This window comes from Cynara cardunculus (assembly GCF_001531365.2).
Source record: "Cynara cardunculus var. scolymus isolate 2C chromosome LG 3, CcrdV1, whole genome shotgun sequence".
NCBI classification, from domain to species: Eukaryota; Viridiplantae; Streptophyta; class Magnoliopsida; order Asterales; family Asteraceae; genus Cynara; species Cynara cardunculus.
This window is the reverse complement of record NC_037530.1, coordinates 6156320-6167666: the sequence shown is the minus strand read 5'-3', so window position 1 is coordinate 6167666 and position 11347 is coordinate 6156320. Positions and strand designations below refer to the sequence as shown.

Here is an 11347-nt window from a genome sequence, read left to right as displayed (position 1 = left end):
TAATATCGATATATTTTTGTCAAATTTTTATTATATTTTCAAACGTATATTTTATTCAAAAATAAAAACATCATCGCTTTCTCAAAATCACATAAAGCCATATTATAACATCGACTGAGATAAAGAATAAAATAAAATATTAAAATCACGATGTATCTCACTGCATTGCGCGAGTATGCTTCTAGTAATTTAAAAAAAAAATCGTTGTGAGAGGGTGAATGTATGTGAGGGGGTGAGTGTATGTGAGAAGAGGAAGAAGTGAAAAAGTGAAAAAGTGAGTATAAAGGGTATTTTGGTCATTTACTTTTTTAAGACTTTAAGACTTTTGCTAAATTTGCTTAATAAGATAGTATAGATATTTTAGATTTTTTATATTTAAAATGAAATGTTTGTATTTGACTATGTTTATCTGCAATTAGTTACACAAATTCAAACATGAAGCTTTAATAAGCTGTACTTACGCACGGTTTATTTGTAATCTTGAATTTTAAGTAATATGCATTAACAAACAGTATTTCATGCATAAAAATGGGTTTTTTAGAGTTTTTGTCAAATGCTTTATAATATAGTATAGATAAATTATCGAACCAAATTCTTTAAGTTTTTTAGAAAGGAAAGGAAAGACGGATTAGGTTAAGTTATTTGTATAATTTATGGGGCGTTTGGAATTGCTTATTTAAAACAACTTATACCTTTTTGTAAAAGTGTTTATCAACTTATGTTGTGTCAAACCGGAGTTCTACAAAACTTTTTTTTCTTTTTTTCTCATTCAAACACCAAAAACTTCTTATTATTGGTACAACACCGGAATAAGTCGATAGACAGTTTGAATAAGCAATCTCAAACACTTCTTACTGTTGTTTGTTTGTATTACGTGTTTTACCTTGTTAGATTGTCTCTTTGCACACCATTGAATCATACACATATAGAATTTGACGTAGTCGGGAATATTTAGCGGATGCAATTGTTGGGGGATCGATTTCGGGTATCGAAGGAATGTTTGTATCATGATGTTCTATTGAATGTAGGGGGATAGAGGATACATGCATAACATGAGGCTCGAAGAACACGCGTTGAACATGCTTCTCGCTGGTGCCGTGTTATGGGTGCTTGGTTCGATCCTGAATTCATGCCAAATCTACGAGAGAGCCGATGGGCATGTTCAAATCTTGCAACAAAGTGTCCACATCCCGTTCTTGGCCGCAAGCTTCTTGTTCTTGGTGGGTGCCATTTTTAACACTCGCCAGCAAGCCGGTAATTACTCGGGCCATCTTCGAGGTCGGCATGGTCTGTCTTTATTGGTACGTTTCCTATCTATAACTTTTGCTGTTTGCTTATTGATGTGCTTTATAATTCTTTCACAATGTAATATATGGTATGTGATCTTTAAATATGGATTTTTAGGGGTCATTTGTCAAAAAAGATTAGGTAAGCGTTTACGATGTAAGAGCGTGGTCTGGGTCAAACTAATCACTGACCGAGTAACAGTCTGTCCCTTAGCTTACCATGTCGGCATCTCGGACCAGAAATCGCAACAAATGTAATTCGGGAATGGTGATTCTTTTTGCAGTGATATGATACCATGTCGAAAACTCAAAGTTGCGACGTTTTTTTTTCGTGACATGTGCAGACAAGTACCTGGGTTTGGATGGGTACGTTCGCGAGTCTGTTGTTACTAATAGGGGGATTAGCGAATGTAGTTAAGGTGTTCAACATGCTCCAGATGGATAGGCTAAGGTTGGAGAAACTACGAGGTGGGGCACAAGAGCGACTCGTCCGAGTACGTGAAGGGCAGACCCCGTTTCTTACTGAAGAACGAAGAAAGTGGCCGAGGAACGTACAAGGCACCACCGCACCACCACCGCCACCACCACCGCCAGATGTAACTCCATACAAGGACGTTCTTGTTGGTAAATCCTGAACGTTGATCGTCTTTGATTCTCTAATGGTACGCCGTTGTCGGTTTCCTTACTGATACGCAAGCTTATGTTGCATGTCTCCTGCTGTTTTTATGTACGTAGAGTATATTGCTTCCATGTCGTCTTACTTGATATGCAAAGCTTCCTCTCGATGTGTTTTAGAACACCAAACATACCGATTAGAATAATTTCTCGTCTCAAAATTTGCTCATGGTTACAACGTTGGGTTGAAAATTTCCAACCGAAGGTCTAATAAAAACAATTGCATCGATAAAAATGTGCTTTTATTGTCGATACCAAAATTCTTCTATGATAAAGCTCACAGCCAAACAACTTCTAACCTCGATAAGCCTAGGTGAAGAAAACCAACACGAACAATATGATAAACAGAACGATCAAGAACAAGATCATCATCATTTGGCCCTTCGCACTAGCCTTCTTCATAACCACCGCCACTTTTTTCTGCAACGGGTTCAATATCATAATTAAACTTAGTCATGTACTCAGTGAAGTTCAACGTTTAGGCCATGTTTCGCAACCGTAAAGCTAGGATATAAGTTAACTTAATTTTTGAGTTTATAATTTATTGCAAAAGCATCGTTTAGTTAGGAATAAGCTAGCTTTTTGAAACACTACTACAAATACAAATAATGTTTCAACAAGCTCCATGGGCCTTTTTCCAAATTATGTCCTTTACATTTTTCCAAACAACTTTTTAGAATGTCTACTACTTGGACAATTATTTAGATTTATAGCTATTAGATCACGTTGGTAGAATCATGCGCGGAAGTGCTAGTGTGGGACAATCCACTTTGACTCGTTGGTCCACTGGGAGCAAGAATTTCCAGGAACACAATGGCCGGGACAAAGAACTTGTAAGTCATTTTATATTGTCATCTAGCATGTCAGCTAGTTTTTTTTACCGAACATGACTAGTTTATAAGCTAGCTTATTAGCCACCAACAAGCTAGTTTGCAGAACATAGCCTTAAAAACGCATTCAGGTTTGATATTCCCACTGCACACGAGAGGATGACTAACCTGAACGAAATCAAGACGAGTGGATGTACTGTCCATCTCCGATCCCAATTCATCTATAAGTTTCTCCTGCAGTGGTATGGTTGAGTAACTTGTGAATGTGAAGAGATAAGTAGAATGACTTTCTCAGTAGAGAAAGTAGTACCTGTGCATGGAGTTCATCATGTATGGTAAGCCCAACAGATCCAATCCTTTCCACACTTGCACTCAATTCGTCGAGCTCTTCATCTTGTTGTCTAAATGTAGCAATTACATAAAGATAAACGGAGCATTTTTCAGTTGTGCAAAAGTGTATGCAGACAATCTGACATCTATAGAAAATAAAGGAAGAGATCAAAAAGACAGTACCTGATAAGAAGCATCTGTCGGTCAGATTCTGAAGAAATAAAATCATCGTTGTCTTTAGCAACGTAATGGTTGGCCTTGTCTTGCTGATGAGTGCTTGGCAGTCTCATTAGTTCTTGACGCATTCCACTCAGGGAAGAAGAGCCTGTGCCAGTCACTGGCTTCTTAATATTGCCCACCTGGTTGAATGGTGTATTGCATACTTGTGTTGACAATATCGAACCAGAGAAAGGAGGATAATAAGGTCAAGAAATACAAGATATGTGTGTTTTTACCTGAGTCCGAGCAGTTCTTGTCCATTTAAACCTTCTTTCAAGCTCTGCTTGATCAATTCCATATAAAGCAGGGTCTCTAGCTGCTACAGAAATAGCTTTCTCCAATTCGTCCACCTTCCTATCAGTAAAATAGATTTTCAGAACCCGAGCATATGACTTCCAATCAAGGACTGTATTGACCTTGAATCTTAATGCAACAAAAGTAGCCTGCAAAGTATCGATCTTTTCACTTGGGTTCCAATCAAGGACTGTTGAGATGCATACCTGCCATTCAATGCTCTCACAATTGGAAAGGAGTTCTTTTGTGAGTCGGGTGTGCTCCCCGCTGGCTACAGGCATGTGTTCCCATTGGTGAAAAGTAGCCTGCAAAGTATTGATCTGAAAAACAGAATATGCACATCAATGTTTCCATACGAATGAAGTAAATAATGTGACTAAGAGCAGCAACAAAAGAACGAAAAACAAACAAAAAGAACATAAACTGTTCCATCATAAATTGCAACAAAATGAATCCTGAGAAGCCAACTTACAGAATCTTGAATTTCTTCCTTCACGATATAAAATGGATCTTGAGCTGAAGACATCTTGATGGTACAAAGAAATAGCAAAATTTACTTTTGACCCAAGGATATGATCATCCTACGTCTGAAAAGAGAATGAGAAGTTATTACAGTTAATGAATAAAGGTATGTATTTATATATTTATATATATTATGCACATTAATACTTGAGATTAATTAGTTGGGAACATTTTCAAAACAGTCCATTCCTCTAACAAACGCCAGCGTAACCAAGAGTGAAAGTATATGCACACCAATTGGAGCATGTCACCAAGCAGTTCATGCTCCTTAGTCCTTAGAAGGCCTCGGCAGAGAGAGAGAGAGAGAGCATGGGAGATGAACAACCAAAAAAAATTCAGCGACTTGACCACGGGCTAAAGATGGGCGGTTTTTATGATGTGTTGTAACTGTTATGTATGTTAAAATATTTTACCAAGAACTAGAAGATGCAAACCCTGTTTGAAAATAGAGAATTCCCATGATCCCATCTAGGATGTGTAACTTGGTCCCAGAGGTCCGAGTTCTTCAAAATGTTCTATTTTGCGCAGCACCAAGTAAATAGGACCGTGATCAAATCATCATCATTTTTATCCTATAGAAATGTGACCATGATGAGAATGTTAAATGGCCAAATCCGATTACTAGATGTCATTGTTTAGATCATTTTCTTCCATTTTTCACCATCCATTTTGGGGTTTCATCTTATCATCCACCAAACCGAACTCATATTTATGTCTTCAAATGTGGAAGGGCCAATATGAATAAGAGCAACTTCTATCTTTCTAGTGTATATGCCGGTTCCCATTGCAACTACCTGCTAGTCATGTGGTAACAATACATCCATAACTGTGTATCAAATTTACTTTGCTACTCCAATCTAACAGAGAACAAAACAAATTAGCACGATCGTTCGTTGCAGTAATCCTATCTTTAGGTTTCACGTAATCGACTAACATGGGCAAGAACAATTATAATTCCCTAATGATATCATCTCGAGTAGCATCAGAAAATTCCATTGAGATCTCAGATCAATTCTGAAACATTGCTCCTCTAGCATCACGGTACAATACATGGACAGATACAATCAGAAATTCAAATTGAATTGTAAATTTGATCACACACGACGAAAACCTAATCAAAATCAATGAAAAACGATAAATCGAAAAATGTATGAGATTCTGTTAATGTAATGTGAAACTCACCAGATCTATAACGACGAGATCTGTCCGATTTATGAACCCCAGATCGCCCCTTCGATCTACTTCTGACCGTTAAGAATCATGTAATTGTAACAATGTTGATAGACGTCGAAAGACCGACCTGCGTGTTCGCCGTGACGTTTATTTAATGGAAAAAGACATATTGCAAATACACCCCCTGAACTATGAAATATTGTTCGTAGTCGCCCTATTTTCAGATTTTTTTAGGGTTTTATAAGCCCAACCCACCGACCGAATGTCGTTGTTAGCCTTTTGTATTGTAAAAAGGATTACGTCTTTTTAGAGTAAACTACAAATTTGGTCCTTGTGGTTTGTCAAAAATAACACTTTTTATCCCTACAAATTTGAAAGTACAAGAGACCATCGTGGTTTAAAAAACGTCATGATTTGGTCTCTTCCTCTAACAAACAATAAAAAATCCCATCAAATGAGGAGAACTTTTGTTCTTTTATCAATCTTTTTGTATGTTACTCAATCAACAACTACAGGGACCAAAACCATAAAATCAATAAAATTACAAAAATGTCCCTTATTTAACGGATTTTTTAACATCCATGAGAAAGATGGACTAAATCCGGACATTTTCATAAATCATGATGGTCATCTTATAATTTTAGAACTACAGGGAATAAATATGTTATTTTCGACAAACCACAGGGATCAAAATTTTATTATATTTGTAGGATAAGCTTATAGAGCAAATTTCACCTCGAACTAGTTTAATCTGTTGAAATTACGACACACAACAACAAATAACATACGAAGACACTTTCAGTTCACATTGCAAGTCATCGATTTAGGTTAAATGCTACAATAAATTACAAACAGCATCTTATTCGTAAGTCACCTAGAAAGAGAGGGTTGATCTGGCAACATTGATGTCACCAGTACATGTAGCAGACTTTTGGTACTTTTTTGGTAGTTTGGTATCCGACTTGAATGTTTAGCATGCTTAAAATGGAATGACCAAGTGAGATCATGTGTTACACTGCCCGACAAGTCGTACGTCAGCATTTAGCAATGTATTGATGCAAATCATGACTCATTTCGATTTATCAGTTTTTTAAACTCATATTATTATAGTTTGTGAACATATTTTGAATCTAGGAGATCTGGCATCATGTGTAAATACCAACAAAATCAAACTTAAATCTACCAGTTGTGAACACTCCAATAACGAATTTCTTAAGGTTATTTTCATTGTGTTCACAATATTTCCAACTTGTGTGGATATTCAATTGAGCATGTATATGAAACAGAGAGAGGAGAGAGAGTGAGATATTTGTGGATTTTTTTACTTTTCTAAAAATATGTTTTAATTTTTATTTAGTAAATAACATTAATTATCTCAAATCAGTGTTTTAGGATGGATCTTACGGATCTCACAAGTTATGGAGTTCTCACATGAATAAGCCCCTGTACATGTATCTATACTATATTAAAAAAATGGGATTTACAATTATCTTGAAATTTCTAAGAGGTACAAGTTATTATGCTAAATGTACAAACTTTAAATGCATTGAAAAAATGCATTTCTTTTTTACAAATTATACTATTATAATCTTCTCGTCAATACTTTCAAAATGAGCCAAATATTGAATATTTTTGAATTTAATCATGCTATTGAGGTCATATTGGTAAAATATAAGTCAGTTCTAACCAGGGACGGACCCATAAATTTTTGTAAACGGTGACACCATTTAACCATAAGAAAAAAAAATATAGGAATATTTTTTATAAACGGTGACACCGTTTGACTATAAGAAACAAATATACGATTTTTTTTTTTTCAAATGGTGGCACCATTTGACTAAGAAAATGACACTAACATGATTCGGACTTGGGTGTGGAGTGGAATAAAAGTCTTGCAAACCAACTCTGGCAAATAAAATTTGTTCTCATTGTAGTTTCAAAATACATACGGTGTCACACAACAAATTAATGCGGTTGCACCGTTCACGAAACCTAATTTTTTTTACCCTTTGGAGAAGAAATAATACGATGGAATGTGCCACCTATATGATAAGCCCAAATTTATACATTTTTATATCAAAGATACCTTGCAATTAATGTTAAGTAGACGCTTAAAACATCCATTTTTATTTAAGTTAATATTATTTTCATGAGGCTATTAAAGGTGAGAAAAATGTATTTGATTATGTGTTATCTTTGGCCCATAACAACAGCCCAAGAAGCAGCCTTGTAAGCCCAGACCAGCAGCAAAAAAAAGGAAATCGAGAAGAAGAAACAGCTGCTGCCCAAACCTGCTGCCCAAACAGAAATCGAGTCGCGAGAGAGAGAGATATGCAGCGAGAGGAGATCGTGGGTAGAGCGATGGAGACGGAAGACGTGGGCAGAGAGGGCGAAGGGGCTGTCGATACAAAATGGATGGCAGCAAGTGTTCGAGGGGCTGTTGGATTGGAGCCTGTCTCGAGAACAATCGGAAGGGGCTGTCGCGAAGGAAATTCAGAGAGGGGAGAAGCAGCAGCTGGCTGTCGTTTGAGAGAAAAAGAGACTACAAGGGCTGTCAATATAGAGGCTGTGATAGAGGCGAGGCAGTCGGTCAAGGAGAGAAGGGGACATCGAGGAAAGGGGCTGTCGATTGACAGCAAGAAGGGAAATCGAGAAGCAGCAGGTTATCGAGGGGCTGTCATCGAGCAGCCGAGAAGGAGGAGCAACCTAGAGGAAGAGGAGAAGCAGTCGATCGAGCAGTCGGTCGAGGACAGGTACGAACCAAAATTCGAAAAGCAACAGTAAACAAATTTTTGAAGTCGATTTTGGATTTCTTAAATTAAGGTTCTTCCTAGTCTATTGTTTTCTCCCAAGTTCAATTTCTGATTCAAAATAGAATTATGAGTTGCTAGTTTCCTGTTTCTAGTGATGAGATTATAGTTAGTTTGAATTGAACTTTGTTGAGACTTGTTTAACATTGAGCCTTAATTGAATTTTATTTGCACAATTCTTGTTCAGARTCGTTCTTTCATTTTTGGGATTTTGGTTTTGAGAAGGATCCCTTGAATCCTTTAGCCTAAATTTGAATTGCTAGTTGTGATTANGCATCTATAAGGCGAAGACCAAGGCGTTCCATGACTCTCGTATTTCACGTAAGTCTTTCATTAAAGGTCAGAAAGTTCTCCTCTATCACTCTAAATTAAAGTTATTTCCCAGTAAGTTAAGGTCCAGATGGATAGGACCTTTTGTCGTTTTAACTGTTTTTAAGCATGGTGCAGTGGAGATACAAAGTCTATCTACGGGGAAGATTTTCAAGGTTAACGGCCATAGGCTAAAGTCGTTCTATGAAGGCTTTGATGGAAGGGATTTAGAGAGGGTAGCTTTGGACACGCCAAGCTACGAGAATTGAACTGAGCATGGTCTAGCCAAAGACATAAAAGAAAGGCGCTGCGTGGGAGGCAACCCACGAATTTCCAATTCTTGTTATTTATTGCTTTCAGTTATTTATTTTGTTTTTTTTTTTTTTTAGATTTTCTAGTTTCACTCTTAGATTTCTATGTTCTCAGGTTCGCCTCGAATGTTGGATGCTCGAAGAGACGCGCCCATCTCCACGGATTTTTACATTGGGAGGTCACTCATCAAATCAGGGGAGTTTTCTGTTCCCTTTTCCTTAATTGCTTAGAGTGTCCTCTACTTATTGCATACCTTGAGGACAATGTATAAATTAAGTGTGGGGCTGGGGGTTATTTGCATGAATTGGGTATATCAATGGTTTTAGGGGTCAAATTTTTGCTTTTTGCAAATTTTGTGCTTAAATGAGGATCTTTGTCCGTTTTGACAATGTGTTAGCATGCTTTTATTGAGCTTAAATTGTTGATGACGATGAGTTTGGATGCATGTATAGCATGATTGAGCTTGATTGATAGCACTTAGAGTTGATTAGTGGTAGCATTTCGGTCAAAGTAGACTATTGTTAATCTCTTGAACTAGTTTTGAACACCGTGAGACTTTGAGCTTATTTAGACTAAACACTTGATATTAGTCTCAAMTTCATTTCTTGTGTGATTGCGTCATGYCTAGATATGCATCTCTAGAACTTGATCTTTCTCTCCTTAAGACTACATGATAACTACATGCTAATAAACATGATAAAGGCCATCTTTTGCTCATTTTTGTGTTAAACCACTAGCCTTAAGCCTACCCCTTATGATGTGATTATCCCTTTTGCACACCACTTTGAGCCTTAGCCTATTTCCTTTGTCACCCACAYCATGAACTAATCCAAACACAACTTACCCGACCAATCACCAATGGAGTAGTCCCGGTTTTCCTGTATGCTAAAAAAGAAGTTGTAGTTATATGTTGGGGAATTCTAGAAAAGAAAAAAAAAGTGAAAAAAAATAAAAAAAAAATGAAAAGGAAGGATGAAAAAGAAGAGAAAAATTCAAAACGAAAAAAAATATATAATGAAGAGCAAAATTACGTCGTCAATAAAAAAATAATAATAATAAAATAAAAATAGACGACGAAAATGACGATACGGTTGAATATAAACGCTTTATCTCTATTCCCTATCGTCCGAAAAGGAATAAGCTTCAAAGATAGATACAAAAGTCCTTTGTGAAAATAAAAATAAAGTGTAGTTGAGTAGCCGTATTCTCCGTTGGTGTTAGGTCTTAGTCATTTTTCCTATATATCTCCCTACCGTACCCAAAGCCTTGTTTTTCGTTACACCTTTTAAGACCTTTTGATTTATAAGCATGTATTTTATCCAAGTAGTAGAGAGTGAGAGGTTTTTCAAGCTTATGGTAGATACATGCTAGATAGTGACAATTTGAGCGATACACTTTAACCCAAGGAGTGAATCGAGTGTTGTTTTGTTAATCCCATCCGTGAGTTCTCGAGATTAGCTTGTGTCTACTTGATTGCGTGTGCATTCTCTTTTCAATGATTTGTTGCAAATCTCAAACTCATGATATGCTATATGTGTTGAYATTCTCGTTAGATTCGATTTTTATAACTACTTGTTAACTCAAATCATTGCCGGGACGGACAATGATCTAAGTGTGAGGGAATTTGATAAGCCCAAATTTATACATTTTTATATCAAAGATACCTTGCAATTAATGTTAAGTAGACGCTTAAAACATCCATTTTTATTTAAGTTAATATTATTTTCATGAGGCTATTAAAGGTGAGAAAATTGTATTTGATTATGTGTTATCTTTGGCACATAACAACAGCCCAAGAAGCAGCCTTGTAAGCCCAGACCAGCAGCAAAAAAAAGGAAATCGAGAAGAAGAAACAGCAGCAGCCCAAGGCTGCTGCCCAAACCTGCTGTCCAAACAGAAATCGAGTCGCGAGAGAGAGATCTGCAGCGAGAGGAGATCGTGGGTAGAGCGATGGAGACGGAAGACGTGGGCAGAGAGGGCGAAGGGGCTGTCGATACAAAATGGATGGCAGCAAGTGTTCGAGGGGCTGTTGGATTGGAGCCTGTCTCGAGAACAATCGGAAGGGGCTGTCGCGAAGGAAATTCAGAGAGGGGAGAAGCAGCAGCYGGCTGTCGTTTGAGAGAAAAAGAGACTACAAGGGCTGTCAATATAGAGGCTGTGATAGAGGCGAGGCAGTCGGTCAAGGAGAGAAGGGGACATCGAGGAAAGGGGCTGTCGATTGACAGCAAGAAGGGAAATCGAGAAGCAGCAGGTTATCGAGGGGCTGTCATCGAGCAGCCGAGAAGGAGGAGCAACCTAGAGGAAGAGGAGAAGCAGTCGATCGAGCAGTCGGTCGAGGACAGGTACGAACCAAAATTCGAAAAGCAACAGTAAACAAATTTTWGAARTCGATTTTGGATTTCTTAAATTAAGGTTCTTCCTAGTCTATTGTTTTCTCCCAAGTTCAATTTCTGATTCAAAATAGAATTATGAGTTGCTAGTTTCCTGTTTCTAGTGATGAGATTATAGTTAGTTTGAATTGAACTTTGTTGAGACTTGTTTAACATTGAGCCTTAATTGAATTTTATTTGCACAATTCTTGTTCAGA

General features: G+C 37.3%; 2 protein-coding genes across 2 annotated transcripts in view; one reads left to right on the top strand and one right to left on the bottom strand.

Moving 5' to 3' along the window:
* The window catches only part of LOC112508514, a 7923-nt gene extending 5838 nt beyond the window's left edge, over positions 1 to 2085 (top strand). The window contains exons 2-3 of the mRNA XM_025113155.1: positions 1029 to 1301; positions 1631 to 2085. Of these exons, the coding sequence (XP_024968923.1) occupies positions 1029 to 1301; positions 1631 to 1921 (564 nt within the window). The 3' untranslated portion in view covers positions 1922 to 2085. The remainder of the gene's footprint in view (positions 1 to 1028; positions 1302 to 1630) is intronic.
* A 103-nt stretch (positions 2086 to 2188) lies between these two features.
* Positions 2189 to 5472, bottom strand: LOC112508515 (syntaxin-61-like). The gene is made up of 8 exons (XM_025113156.1): positions 5339 to 5472; positions 4107 to 4221; positions 3841 to 3954; positions 3577 to 3690; positions 3305 to 3480; positions 3102 to 3192; positions 2960 to 3025; positions 2189 to 2381 (listed from the first exon to the last, which is right to left on the bottom strand). The coding sequence occupies exons 2-8, from the start codon at positions 4158 to 4160 to the stop codon at positions 2271 to 2273; spliced, it is 726 nt and encodes a 241-aa protein (XP_024968924.1). The 5' UTR covers positions 4161 to 4221; positions 5339 to 5472; the 3' UTR covers positions 2189 to 2270.
* Positions 5473 to 11347: the final 5875 nt, after the last annotated feature.